The sequence below is a fragment of the Syngnathus typhle genome, linkage group LG9 (genome assembly GCF_033458585.1).
Source record: "Syngnathus typhle isolate RoL2023-S1 ecotype Sweden linkage group LG9, RoL_Styp_1.0, whole genome shotgun sequence".
Taxonomy (NCBI): Eukaryota; Metazoa; Chordata; class Actinopteri; order Syngnathiformes; family Syngnathidae; genus Syngnathus; species Syngnathus typhle.
In genome coordinates, this window is record NC_083746.1 from 5,078,565 (window position 1) to 5,094,131 (window position 15,567).

At 39.3% G+C, this 15,567-nt stretch overlaps 1 protein-coding gene and 1 long non-coding RNA gene across 2 annotated transcripts in view; both read right to left on the reverse strand.

The window, feature by feature from the left end:
- plcl1 (phospholipase C like 1) overlaps nt 1–9,044 on the reverse strand; it is a 35,516-nt gene extending 26,472 nt beyond the window's left edge. The window contains exon 1 of the mRNA XM_061286940.1: nt 8,262–9,044. Within this exon, the coding sequence (XP_061142924.1) occupies nt 8,262–8,432 (171 nt within the window). The 5' untranslated portion in view covers nt 8,433–9,044. The remainder of the gene's footprint in view (nt 1–8,261) is intronic.
- A 5,720-nt stretch (nt 9,045–14,764) lies between these two features.
- On the reverse strand, nt 14,765–15,543 carry LOC133159494 (uncharacterized). Its single transcript, XR_009715700.1, has 2 exons — nt 15,403–15,543; nt 14,765–15,295 (listed from the first exon to the last, which is right to left on the reverse strand). It is a non-coding gene; the product is annotated as an uncharacterized LOC133159494 (long non-coding RNA).
- Nucleotides 15,544–15,567: the final 24 nt, after the last annotated feature.

Sequence of the window (15,567 nt, forward strand, 5' to 3'; positions counted from 1 at the left end):
AAATGGATAATGCATAAAAAAAAGAACACAGCACATAATTCAAACCACAAAAAGAAATGACCTTCACCTTTCGGGTTTATTGACTGCCCACGACGATAATGTTGCTTTACCATAAACAGGCTAATTGCTACACACTAGCAAAATGTTTTGAGACTATGCACTGTACAAGTGACCTTCCTAACCCTGCATGTGGCCACCGTTTGACTTCATGCTAATTACCCTCGTGTGTTCCCATGAGCACAGCGCGATGCTTTGCATGGAAGGCATCCATCCTGTGGTTATAAGACAAACATACAGTCTGCAAATAAAAATGACATGTCACCAATAATCCAGTCAGGGGTCGTCAGATAATCTGGGCGATACTCTGACAGGCTATCAATAAAGTGCTTACGAGTCCCCTGTGTCAAAGTGCAAGAGGTGAACTCTTGCTTGAGCTTTAGTGAGACCAACATAGCAAGAGAGTCTACTAATAGAAAAGGATTAATGACAAAACCCATTACACTTCTCTTCGTCTTCTTGACAACGGTCGCTTTGGAAACCATTTACTTGGTAGAAAGTAATAGAAATCCACTGAGTCCATTCCATGAAAGCATTGAAGCCTCCCAGAAGATAATCATGGAGGCACACAAGGTTATAAAGACAATTGGAATGCAAAATGTCATTAAGGACAAAATCCTTAAATATGAATGTAGCTTGAATTCTGAACAAGGAATTCATTTACAACACACATCATCTATCTGCTGATAAAAAGAGAGGCATATACTTCTCAAAAGTCTTCCTTTGCCATTAGAGGATGCCGCACCCGACAGCAAAGCGTCATTTAGACGGACGGCCACTATTAGAGGAAATACAGTAACTCAAAATGTGTGTGGTTGCTGCTTAGAAAACAAAGCCAGAAACTAACCTGGGTATGCAGTTAATACATGCTAGCAAGACTAACTATAAAAGATTTTTAAAGTGCCCCGCCCCCCTATGTTATATATATTTATGTTGGCACTACAGCCAACAGTCAAAAGCCGAAAAAACGACAACATAACTTGAAGGTGTGGTTCAAAACAAGTTGGGTTGTTTTCTTAACTGGACCAACAGGACTGTCATTAATTGCAGACAAAGTTCGCTGTCATCAAACACGCTCTTACGCACAAACATAAATGATGTCACAAAAGAGTCAATGGACTTGAAGTCAAATAAAGGCCATTCATGTCGTATTAATTGGAGAAACGGAACCATCATGCGTGACATCACTGTATTTTATGAGTCCCACTATATTTCTGGGCATATTGCATCACTTTTTCTGTAAGGAGAGAAGACAAAAATACATTTTGCATGGAAAGAAAAAAAAAAACCTTGTTCAAAGTATATAAAAGAAGGCAAAATGTAAGGTCAATATGTTCCAACCCAAACAAGTAGTAACTTTTTTTTTTTAAATCATTTCAATTAGTCGGGTGAGACAGCGTACTCGGACTCACTACAGCAAAAGCCCGTTACATCATCTGCGTGCGTGCGTGCGTGTGTGTTTTGAGACTTGCCCTCCGGGCTAAAGCTGGAAACGACAAAACAAGCCGACATGCAGTCTCTAGAGTTTCCCTTGATCTACCCAACCCGAGTTTAATGCTACGCACAGCTGACACACACACAGTTGACACACACACATGTGCCTGTTTGTGGTCCACTCGCCTCCTTCAGATCCACACAGACAGAGAAGTAAATTGTGTTGGAGATGGTGGTGGCAGCAAGGACACCATGAGATGTGTTTACACAAACAAAGTGGGCAGGACAGGAAGTGATATGCAGATAAACAGCTTGTTGTTTCTCAGCTGTCCTTCTCCAACCTCCACTTTTTTTTTTTCCAAATCCTCTTTTATGCTTTGGTGTTTTAATTCCACATTGCGAGCGAGGGAGGAGTGAAGGTCAACTTTCTAAACCCAACATAATTCGCATTAATGTCCTAATAGAAGACAGAAAGACTCCCAGCCTCAGTTTCCTGCAAACATGATTAAAAATCATCTGCTTGCATACCAAAAATGCCATCATATTATTGCGTAGACAAAAATGTTCTGGTTGGAAGATGATCAACAAGTGCCCCCTTTGCGGTGGAGAAGGTCTGCTTGCAATCTCTTATAAGCATACTCCAAAAGGTCTGTTTCTGCTTCCACTATGTAAAAGAAAATCCAATTCATCATTTCATCAAATTTAAAGGGAATGAGAGGCTTCACTTCCATGGGCCATGAAGCTAGTCAACTGTGTTCACGCCCACAATGGCGCAGTGTCAAATAAACAGATTAAACTAGGTGATCGAGACAGTAAAGACAAGTGCCAAGAAATGTTTCCAATACTTATAATTGTACTTGAAGCATGATAATCAATTAATGACATTAAAACTAATAATTGCTCAAACTAATCGCGCTCATAGGGTTGTAAAATGTCATCATGTTAAATTAGCATGATGCGAACCAGTTCGGGATGTGATGAGGGTGCATGCAGGTGTGCTGTGATTATGTAAAATGATGTCCTCATAGATCACAGAAGATGCTTTGTCCTCAACAATCAGCAGCTGTCATGAGATGATGTGACCGCACCAGCAGCGGCATGACACCACCTCACAGTGGACTCTCAGTGGCCAGCATTGCTTTGCATACACACACACACACACACAGGGGTAAACAAATGATTGTTCTCTACTTGGCACTGCGGGAGAGGATATGAGAGTTTGACTGGACACAACAAAGTGAGAAAAAGGAAATAAGGCACTGGAGACGTTTGAAAGAAAATCAGAATTTGGAACAAAAAAAATCAAACAGGCAAGCCGTGTTTTAAATGGAGAAGCACCCACGCTGAGAAAATGAAAGAAAGAAATTCAGCAACTCAAATAAACTCCTTCTGTGTACTTCACATGCAATTCCAACTCTGATTGCATGTATTCACTTGTCGCTTGGAGCTTCTATTTTAATGATTGATTTTGTGCAAAATGACGGACATTTAGACTACAAAGGAAACAAGCTTTGGCAACATCACAGGCAATTTAGAGCCAATAATAAAGTCAAAATATCTGCTTTAAAGACATTTTCTGTTAAAATTAAAAAACTAAATCCAGAAAAAATACAAAACATCCTGGACGTGTTCTCACAAATATAAAGGACAGCATGTCCGCTATGTTTTGGCATAGACAATTTGGTTTTCAAATTAATTTTGCAAATATTAATTTGTTTTCAATGAGTCGAAATTTACCAAAGACAATTTAGACTTCTGGTAATTTAACATATGGGGGATATCATTTTTGGTAAAAACCTCGGATTTTTACATTCAAGAAAAAAAAGTCTGCTGATGGTGATAATGTGCAGTGTTGTCTCCTACTCTACTACCTGAGTCATATCTGAGAGATTCCAAATGTTCCTCCACTCTTTTCATGTTTTTTCCCATAATTGTCACGCGCCTGCAAGCCCACGCCACATCTTGCCAGATGGCTTCACGATGCATGATGCTTCGATGATCATAACGCCTCCACCCGCCAAAAACCCGCGTCGGCATGATGTCATCCATGTCACACTGCCCTCCTTCCACTCGCATGAGCTGGTGACATTTGAACACACACTCGTTCCTCGGGATCCTCAAGTGACTCAACAACAACTAAATGATCGGATTACTATTAGGGCTGTTTAGTTCAGCCTGGATCTTATATTTGTGTTAATCAACACACCACTGCACGATCACCAGAATCACAGTATTGTGCCCTAATTCTTGTTAATCCCACGCTATCAGTAGTCATCACCATATTTGCAGGCTGGCCGTTTATACGCAAACGCGGCAAGCTAATTGAATGATGCTTCGCTGGCTCGTGTTGATAGCCTGAAGCTGAGGTGTTTAATCTGATTGAAATTAATTAATATTCCAGTTCCATTTATATGAGGCGATATGGCGGAATTGCCATCATAGCAAACACAACTGTCTTTCACATAGTACTGTTTTTTGTTTGCTCAGTGAATTTTTATCAAAACGGTTTTTACTGAAACTAACATTTGTTTTGTTGAAACTCAAGCAACAGTCTTATGCCGCATCAGGATTCTCCCGTCCATTTTGGATGATGGAGAACTGAATTGGAGCTTTTGATGGAAACGTTGAGAGGTTTCTAGCAGCGTTGGCCATGTGACACAGACAGAAACAGCATGAACTCGAACACTAGAAGGTGTTCATAATTCATCTGAGTTACGTAAAATCATAATAGTGTTAGAACATTCAGGAGAGTCTGCGTCAGAGTTGAGAAGGTTAGAGCACTTATGCCTGAAAAAAAAAACATTGCAAACATTGTCGGAAAAATTTACGAGATTTCTTCATAATATTCTTTTCCTTGTCAACAATGACATTCAAGGGGAATGATGATGTCATAACCACTTCAGACAAACTTTATTCGAAGCCACTTGCTGAGAGGCATTTAAGTAGCACGAATAACAGCAAAACAAAACTTCGCTGCAGATTAAACATAACCAGAACAAGCTGTTAAAGTTCATGATGATAATGATAATTGGGAATGCCGCCGTGTTCTTTTGCTCAATGCGCAATCACCATATCCATGCGACTTAACGAGATTGCCTTTAATTTCCTGTGTTTATGTTCTAAAAGCTGAACAAACACGTGTGTGTGCGTGCGTGTGCGTGCGTGCATGTGTAGGCATCTCAGACGCACGGGTTGTCAAAGTAATGCGAAACCAGCCAAGAAGAGATTTTCCCTGAATTGCAACCAGTCCTCCTCAACAAATTTCCTTTAAAGGGCAACTACACTTGTTGTAAGAACATCTGAGTCGATGTGTCTTCTAAAAAGACATTTTAAAACTGATGGGCTAAAAATAACCCAATATGTTGGACCGAACCAGCCAGTGATAAATGTAGACCGGTTCTGGGTGTGTCCCTGCATGTTAGGTTGGGATTGTAGAGCCCAAAATGGGTTAAATGAGATTTTGCAACGGTGATGTAAAATATAAATCATTATAAATATTAAATTAATGAATCCCACGGTTGATTTTATTTGGTCTGACTACCATCATAAGTTCACACTGACAACAGGGAAACCATTTTCTAGATATCACTCATAATATATATATAAATTAATATATATTTGTAAACTATATATAATGAAAAGAGGTATGAAATTACTAAACCAAACAACAAATTTTGTCAGCTGTTTTATTCCTCTGCAAATTATGCGAGAATAAACTACCAGCCCTGGTTGTACCATTTCCAGACATTGCAATGGCGCTCTTCCAAGGACCTTGTCACCGGTTCATGACTCCTCCTTGGGGTGGGACATGCATATTTCCAGCTTCCTCAACTGGTTTCCCTCCAAAGCAGAGGCACAAAGCATGCCGTGTGCCAGCTGCATGTGATCTACCGTCGACAGTGAGACCGCAAAAATGGCCATAATGTCATTTTTGTTTTGGGAAATATTTCTTTATAATTTCTAGTCTGTAGTCTAGCAATGCATTTTTCACAGTGCAGAATGAATTCTCACATATTTCTGTGCAGGCACCACTATGGTTGTATAGTGCAAATTAAAAATTCAGATTAATTTACATTTAATATCTAATGAATATAAAATAAATCAAGGAAAAAAAATGATAAAAAACATTCACCCGCACAATCACACCTGGAATGTGGGAGGAAAATCGAGTGCCGGAAGGAAACCCACGCAGGCACGGGGAGAACATGCAAACTCCACACAGGAAGAATCAAACACATGCGGCGCGGTTTCACCATTCCCTGTTTAATCATAAAAGTCCAGTTTATTCGTGTAAAATCATGTTTTTGTGTTACTTCCCATAAATGTCCAACCATAAAGTTTCCACTTTGAACGTTCTTCTAATTTATTTATCTGACATTTAAATAGTCTCAATCTGAAATTATAAATAGCAAAGAGAAAACTGATTTTATCTGATTTATGTAAAACAAAAATTCAGAGTGACAAAAGAAACAAGCTTATCACCTAAATCAAGCTTTAAAAAGTCAATAAAATAAAAAAAATAAGTCTGGGAATGGGGACTAGGTCAACTTCTCCTACTGACAGTGACGTGACGCAGTCACACCACTCAGTGGGTCCCGATGGGACAACGTTGTCACAGATGACCGAACCCATCACTGACATGGCGCCTGTCATCCACCACCTCCTGTCAGCAGAGCGGAGACAGAGCGATCTGTTCATCTGGTTCTTGCAGATGGACAGGTCGCTATCAGCGACCATTAACGGTAAATATGGAGACCAATGTTTGCTTTTCTCGTGCAATGAGCCGAGAGTAAAACCTGGAGTAAAAGGAGTCATAAACTGATTTTTTTAATCCATTTAACATTACCAACGGTGTGGAATAGTTGTGAAGCGTCATCACAACAACTCAAGAAGCTATCATGGAGTTCTCTCCTTGGCAGCAACCAGCAGAGGGCACAGTCACTTCAGGCTCAGATCATTTGTATCCTCGACATTTCCTGCAGCAATTTTCACATCGCCTTTTTTCACGAGGCCTTTCGGTATAGATGGGACCATCGCAGAATAGATACCTGGCAATTTCCCAACTTTAGAGCAGTCTAGCAAGCCAAAGTACCAACACTGACCTGTAGGAGGCAGTACGTAATTCGGGAGTAGTAGCACTACAAGAAATACAAAAAGCTGGGATGTTTTTTTTTTTTTTAGCTTGTCTTGGTATTTCATGACCTCAAGATAAAGCACACTTGGGTTCTCCAGCAAGACAATGATCCAAAACACACAACTTCAGAATGTCTTAAATAAAGGTTTGGGAGTGGCTTTTACGTCTCACTATCAAGCTGTGATGACTCAATATCAAAAAGTAAAACTCAAATCAACAATAGTAAGTTCCCTGCAATTAGTTGGCAACCTTCCAAGGTGTAAGCCGCTACTTGCCTAAATTCAACGGAGAAAATGATGCATGACGAACATAAGCGAGTTTCTTCAAATGGCAGCCCACACTTTCTGACAAATGAGGCCGAGACATCAAATGTAAAGATGGCCAAACATGATCCTTGTCCTCACTTCTTCGCCCTGCTTTTTACTCACCTGCAACCCGAGCACAGGTGAGTACGGAAAAGCATGAGGTCACCTGTACAGGGGTGAGAGCTTTGGAACTGGACCACCGGATCACAACCGTAACCAGAGGTGGCCCGATAAAAGCATTTGATAACATGCGTAAAACATATAAAGCATCAAAAGCACACTTTGTAAAAATCAAACATATAATAAACTATTGAGCTGTGCTCGCAAAATGGCGGTGTATGAGGGAAAAAAACTTCTATTAAAAGGAAACTTTAAATAGAAAATTCAACTTAATCAAAAATGGATACATCTTTTTGGACAACCCTCTATTTTCCTCTCTTTGTTACATTATTACAGTAACTTAAACAGTAGTTGAAGGAATTATTATTCTTGACTTTGGATTTCTGTTATCCATCAATTTGTTGTGTACCGTGTATTTAATAATATGAGTAGATAATAAAATGTTTATGTGATTTTACAGTAAAAACACCCTTCTAAGGTCAAATGTAACTACAATGTGGTCCGCAATAAAAAAATAGATAACACACCTGGACTCTTTGTATCTTTTTTCTGTCCTTATAAAACATATACAAGTTGGAATTATGTTTTTCTTTTTTTATTTAAGTATGTTGTGTCTTTGCCAGTCACTGTCCAATAATATATTTCCGCTTTTTTGTTTCATTTGAGATGTTTCCCAAACACTGAAAACAGTATCCGTGATATAACTGGACACATATAAGTTTATTAGGTGTTCTCGCTCAGTGCCTGTCACTGTACAATAAATCATATATCACCCTGTTTTGGGCATTTTGGGTCTTACATTGTTTTGGAGGTGACCCTACTTGCAAACCCAGGAGATTCCTGAGCACCTTGATCACTCTACCTATTACCATGTTATCATTATCACTGAGCAGTAAATAACTTTACTAGTGGTAGTATAAATGTCACCCAACGTGGTGGTATTATGTTCTTTTTTGGGGGGGTCTTTTCATTTGAATCAAAATAAGTTCTATAGACAGCAACAATGTGTTGTCAGTCTTCAAAAAAAGAATATTTCCAGATTATTTTACAATTTTATTTATTTCAAAATGAAGATTTATTTTGGGGGGGGTCTAAAAACAATTGCAAAGCATGAAGATATTTCTTTAAGACGTTTCGATGTATTTACTTACTATCAAAAATGACAGCACGATATAAAAACAGGTCAGAAGTAGCTCCTATGATTTTCTTACCTTTATGATGCTGCTACGACGCGGTGCTGCCCTCACGGACTCCAGCAGCATGGTCTCCGGCTCCTGACCGCCCCCGCCGGGCAAAACGACACCGCTCCGCCGACCGCGGGACACTCGAGCCGGGATAAAGTCAGGAGCTCCATCGCTGCACAGTGCATCGCGCTCGGACATGTCGAGGCGGCTCGAGTTGGTGATTTGAAAAAGGAAATGATTCAACCTAGGGAAAGTTTAGCTCGGCTGTGTTTGAATGCCATTTAAATGTTAAAATAAAGAAAAATGATCGAGCGTGCATGCGCGCACGGTCTTGAATCACGACCGCATTCAGGAACTGGCTTCACTGTTTGGGTCCGTGATCGCAACCAGCCGTGTCTATGTTTGGTTCTTTTGGAACAAAACCAGACTGGTGCGCTCCCCCTCGTGAAGCGCAACAAGTCCTCCCAGGGCTTTATCGTGGGGAGGAGGGGGTCCGCGAGTGTGCGTCAAAACCCGCCCACGTCGGTCACGGTGCACTTGCAAGTGGACCCAATCCAAATGAGTTCCGAACCCCGCACTTGGCTCGGTGGCGTCCTCTCCGATGTCAAAGTGCACGAAGGAAGTCAAGTTGAAAGAAGTAGGGGGGGAAAAAAGCAGCGATTATGTCTCTTCTGTGCGCATGACCGAGATTCTTCCAAATAAAAAAAAAAAAGGTGCTGCTGGTACCAATTGGGTTGCACTGTTCACGGCACCCGCGATCGACTTTTGACAGCAAAAACGAGCAACAATTGACATGCACCCGCCTCTCCTCTTCTATACAAGCCCCGCCCTAATGGTGACCTCAATCGTGATTGACGTATCTTTCAGCGAATGGGCGTAATTCCAATGAGCGACTGCTGAAGTAACAAGAACTAAAAATTCAAGATTGGTTATTATACTTTGTTGATTAAAGGGGTGATTTTTATTCCACACTGTGAGGTGAGAGATCCTCAGGTGTACTATAAGGAAATTATTAAATTTTACTAATGGGGAAAAGTCTAATTACTAAATTGCCTGTGCCGAAATGGATTTTTTAGTTTTTTTTACTTTACACGGCTGGTTATTTTTAAGGCTACTTTTTACTTTTAGTTTTCAGACAGATATTTGCACGTTCTACTTCTTCCTTTGTCAAAAATAGTTACTCTGCAGATGTCAAATTGACAGAGAGAAAGACTTGACTTAGATCTATAAAGCAGAAAAAGAAGGGACAGAATTCAAATGAAACGGATTCAGAGATATTTGATATTTCTGATGCTTTGTTTAGCATTTAAAACCAAACTGCTTAAAATTCCAACTAGTTGAGCCGAGGTATAAGCATGACCTTTGATGATATAATTCAAACTAATTGGGCATAGACCAATGCCATGGCCAAGCAATCCTAAATTAGACATGCACTGAAAAATACCGCTTTATAAATACACACACTCTCAAGATGTCTACATTTTGTCATCGGCAATCATGCTGGACCAGTAGAATAATCAAGGAAAATGCAGAAATTAATGCATGAATAAATCTTCTATTTATAGGATCCTGCTAACTAACCATCAACCAATTTGAGATTCTTGGCAGTTGTAAGAGATATTCCTAAATGTTAGAGCACCGTTGCCTGTGTCCACTCATCTCACCTTTGACCTCAGAATGTATCGTGTTATACCATCCACACCTGATAATGTCTTGGCTTCCACATGTGCAAAATATTCCTGACCATTTGGACTTCTAGTTGGTGGGTCTTTCTGGGACCTTTGAACTACCCCTCCAAAAGGTCTAAATCAATTCTTTGAAAAAATAACAACCTACTGACAAACTTAACAAAGGTATGCTTGTTTTTCAGACTTAGGTCTGCTATTTTGATTCCGTATTTTGTACAACAGACCTTTCATTGTCTGGAGCATGCAAGGGGGGATTAAATCCCCTGTTCAAGGTCGCAATCCCGACCTAGGAGGATTCTTACACACTTGTTGACGTTGATAACACGCAGGCTGTTTCTGCTAGACCGAGCAACACTAAAAAACAGGAAACTCTAAATGTGGCGGCGTGACCGATATTTTGGACGTTGTAACAAAATTGTTAGATTGGCCAAATAAAACAAATCACACCATTGAAAACTATGCAAATAAGTTCTGAAGCTACAATAATGAATCCTGTAACTGTCACAACATGACCAAATATTTTGGGGAACCTTCTCAACAGTCCTAACTGTCCGTTACAATCGAGTTCTGTCCTTCTTTGTGCCAGACTGTGATGAAAACAGGACAGAACATCCGCCTACTGTGGTGGCTAGTCAGTTCATTGCTGAGTTTTTTTTTTTCCATCACTCGCGGATCTAAGATGACATAACCACAATCCTCAGCTTTTTTTTTTAAGCATTAAAGCCTTTTCTCGTGTCCAGGAGCAGAAAATATGGTGGCCGAAATATGAGTAACGTTCAAATCAATGAGTAAAAACTGTACAATTGTTTTTGCCAGTGGAATAAGCAATTGAACATAAATATAGGGATGTATTGTGATGACAATTTATGATCATTTTCCCAGCAGAATGTTTGCAAATCACCAACTGATGCATCTTTGGTTTCAGCTAGCAGACAAGAACAACATCCGTGCATAGCCTACTTTGTACAGTATGCCTACTTTCAATTAGAACAAGACTTGAACTGCGACTGATGAATATTTCACAAAATCTCAAGTACATAAGAATGGACAAGAATGTGAGTTGCGAACGTGAGATTGTGTTTTGCAACACTACAACGTGAATAAGTCATGCCGTGATTAAGCTCAGGTTGTTTACTATGCATGACCGTTGATTGTGCTGAACATTGGCACTTATGTAAAAGGTTTATATTTTAAAAAAATCTAACAGTACAATATCATCCATCGATTATCTGAACTGCTTTATTCTCACGATAGTTGCTTGGGCCTACCCAGCTGACTTTGGTCAGTAGGCGGTGCACACCCTGAACTGGTGGCTGCCACCCAATCGCAATATAATTGGATTGTTTAAAAAAATACTTGATAATAATTGAAAACTTTTGACATTTAGAAATATGTTCTTTTCATTGACTAGACATGATTTCTAATTTACAAAAACTATCAAGACAGTACTGTCACATATTCCCATGGATTCCCATCCTACTCCCAGTTTCTGTTTCCATGTTCAAATAATCCTTGAATGCCTGCGAACGAAGATGTCCTTTTTTAGGATTCATTGTCTGAAGATGCGAAAAAGAAACAAAAAAAAATACAATTGAATTGTATCAAAGAGGCAAGGATGGGTAAAACCAAAGGATGGAATTTTTAAACAGTATTGTTGTTTTTTGGTCTGTTTGATCATTCATGAGCAACTAAAAACTCTAATATGTCTGGCTGGCTGTTCTTATTGGAGAAAAAAAAAGTATTCAAGATGGGTCCTCGGGAACTTGCAAGGCGGAGGAGATATGTGTCAGTCCTTGAGCCACACAGCTGTGGAATGTGGTCAGCCAGTGAGGCCCATTATTGCAGCCAGCTCACCCCTCGCACTCCTGCGTTATGTGCTGCTGAAATACCAACACACAGCGCATCAGCTCACTGCTAACACGAGAAAAAGCATTTTTCCTTCACTTTTTTCAACCGAATGCACACAAAAAAAAGTTGAGTTAAAATGCACTAGTAGGGTTATATTTGATTTAGTTCACTTGACATGTCATTTAAATGCAATTACAGTACTTTATTATCATATTTGAAAATAATGAAATATTAAATTCCTCTACAACAGCTTTAGTCTGTGCTGTTTTGAATTGTAAATACAGTATTTTAACTATCCACGCTAATGAATATTTAGAGTCGAGTGTGTTACAAATGCAGTGTAATGTAATCACTATTATAAGATTTTTCTGCTGATTGTTTTGTCAAGGGTTAAAAAGTGCTCAATGGTCAAGTGTCCTACTGTTGAAAATCATGCCTCCGTGCTATGCTGCTACCTTGGCGTGAAAAAGTTAAATGACTTTTGGAAGTGTGTGTGTGTGTACCTGTGAGTGTGTGCGGGTCCATGATGTTCTGTGTTGCATTCCCCTTGGGGACTCTTAACTCAATTTCCATCGAACAGAGAAGAAAAAACGTGTTGTTATTCTTTCTCTTGACATGTAAACATGCAAAGTTAGAATATGTTTATTGGATAATGATCTACTAATCCTCACTTTAAAAGTTTGCTCCTTGAATTTCTATTGATTTATTACCAATCATCATTTCGAATCATTTCATAATTCATAATTTTTGTGTTCAATTCATTTTCATTCTCTTTGTGCTGCATCTCAATTTGTTTGTTTGTTTTTTTGTTTGTTTGTTTGTGTATTACCATGAACATATAATGTCAGCTTTGGTTAAAAAACAGGACCGAGTTGATACTGAATGAATGAATGAATGAATGAATGAATGCATGAATGAATGAATGAATGAATGAATGAATGAATGAATGAATGAATGAATGAATGAATGAATGAATGAATGAATGAATGAATGAATGAATGAAAATTAAAACTCACACACGCAGAAGTGCAATTTCGTTCGAAACCGAATTAGGCCTGCGCTCTGATTTACACCGCCAGATGGCGCCATCTGCAAACAAATCAACCTCAGAGTTGACCCTTCCACTCTCGCTCGAAAAAGTCCATCAAACTGTGCGAGTGCAGGGTTTATCCTGGACTAGTCTCCTGCAAATCACAACAGCCTGTCAGCAATAGGATGGCAATAAAAGGTGCATTCGACAGCGAAATGTGTTCAACTCACAATTGGATGGTGTAACATATTTCACCAATGATAGTGTTGCTGTTTTAATCCTCAATGTAGGTATTCATGGTTGCCAGCCGTTTTAATACAGTCACCATCTGCCACCTTCAGATATAAATAGACACTCAGCACACAAAGTGAATATTCTTTATTCCTACCTTCATCCCAAGTTTACATCGTTTTGTTTCAGTCTGCTTCCTTCCTTTCTTTCATCCATTTCCTTTCTGCACATCATCACGTCCAAAAACAAAGTGAACAATAAATGCAGACACAATATAACTCATCAGCAGTGCCGATGTCATTATGACTGACAGTACTGTAATAAAAATGTCGCCATCTGATTTTAATCTCGCCTGACGTGAGGTGTGACATCAAGCTGTGAAGCCACTCACTGAAGAGTCTCTGATGAGGTAACAGTCAAAGATCAGCCTTGTCCATCTGCCACTGATTGAATTACTCCTTATAACAACAAGGCAGATGGTCTACTAGTGAAGGAGTGGGGCATGAGGGGGGGGGCGGCAATGGACCCCTGTGACTGCACCTCTTAACTTCAATGAGCTGCTCTACTACATCACTTAAAATGCTGCTTGATCAGACCCTCACATTCAATGGGTGCAAATGTTCAGTAATTTGATCAATGGACTAGACCGCTGATAACGCAATGAAATCCTGCATTTAGTGAGGTTTAAAGAGGAAGTCAACCCCAAATAATTTTTGGGAATATGTTCTGTGCAGCCCAACTAGAGGAAAGACAGTGTTCTGATTCATGTTTTGTTTGTGGGTTATGAATTAAACAGGCACAATTGACCTGTTTTCTTCTATATCAGGGGGGGGGGGCAGAAATATTTGGGGTTGACTTCCCCTTTAAGCGCTTTAATTTAAACTGCATTTGTTGTCTACATTGACTAAAATCTGGCTGTTGTACAATACATGCAACAATTCCAGAGAATTTCGATAAAATCATTATTATTTTTAATTGGTTTGCTGCTCTGTATAGTCCTAATTGATTAGTTTGTGTTTTACAAGCCAAGGGTGACTGATTAAATTTCCTCAGTCAGCCAAGTTGAAAATGGTCAATTACTGGATGATCTGCACTGTTATTTCCAGAAAGTTTTTTCACTTGCATGGATGTAGCTCATCTCCCCATAGATGATGTCATGTTGTACTTCTTACACAGTTTAGTGAGAATTAAATCATCCAAATAGTTCAATCATTTTTTTTCCTCGAGAAATGCTTGTAGTCAATTCTGCACAATCCACAGAATTCCTAACAATCTTCCTTCAATAAACATATTTTTGTTATTTTTTTGACAAAGCAGGATTAGGAACCCTCATCCTGCATGGACTCAAACAGGAAGTAGATGAATTGACAAATAATCCGTGAAATATTGTGTTTGTGTGTGGAAAAACAGGATGACCGGTTATAAATAGGCTGATAAACATACAAATATGGTCACGGGGCCTTCAGTCCAGATGTGTCAAGCAGGGATGGGACCTAAGCCACCGTTACCATGGAGACATGGGAAGAGGATACATGCTTCTTCCCAAAGGAGGATCCGGGATTCAGATTTAAAAAGGATAAAAAATGTGGGGATGAGACATGTGCAGAGGAACAGCAGCTGTTGGTCAAATCTTGGAGAATATTATTCCGGAAATGTATATATGATTTATAGCGCTCATCCCCAATTGGGTCGTGGTGGGTCAGCTGGTGACAAAAATAGACAAAAAACGAAACTTGCATCCACACCTATGGACAGTTTAGTCTTCACTGTAAAAACACATTGTGTATTTTATGTGAGCTGAATTAGTACTTTTAGTTGGAACATTTATGGGAACAATTAGTGAGCACAACAAAACAAAATGTTTGCGTCAAAACTGAAAGGTTATTTTAACTAGAAATGTTAAGTTGGGGCACAAAACAATTGGTTCTGTAAACTATTAATTATTTGTTAAACTTTTACTTAAAGTTGTAACTGAAGTAACTTAGATTTATGCAATTCAACTTTTATTTTATCTAAATATAATTTGGATTGCTTTGTTGCTTTGACATTTTCAGTTCACTCAACTTCAGTTTAGATAATTATAGGTTTTACATTTTTTTAAGGCTGAAAAGATGTGATCACAGAGCAGTCTAGTCATCGGGCAAACTTTTCATAAAGTTAATGAATAGAAGATGTTGCAATTTCCGCCTTGTCCCGTCACTGGTTTCCGACAAATTGTACGCCAGATTTCGATTTCTCGCTCAGTAGTGTCATCAAAGGAGTGGCTAAAAAAAAAAAACAGGCAAAATTGATTAGGTGATTAAATCAGCCATCGTAAATTCAAAGCAGAACGTCATTCTTATTTTGAAAAGACGAAAAAGAAGTCATTTACGCTGTCTTGACTGCGTGGGAAAGTTTTTCTCTGTGGAAGAGTCCACTCCGCCTCCCCACACTTCATAAACGCACTCTGCAACGGGACGAGGGTTCGGACTTCTTTTGCTTCTCGATTCTCTTTGTTTCCCTTGGACTGTGACGATTCTGACGGAATTCCTTGCAG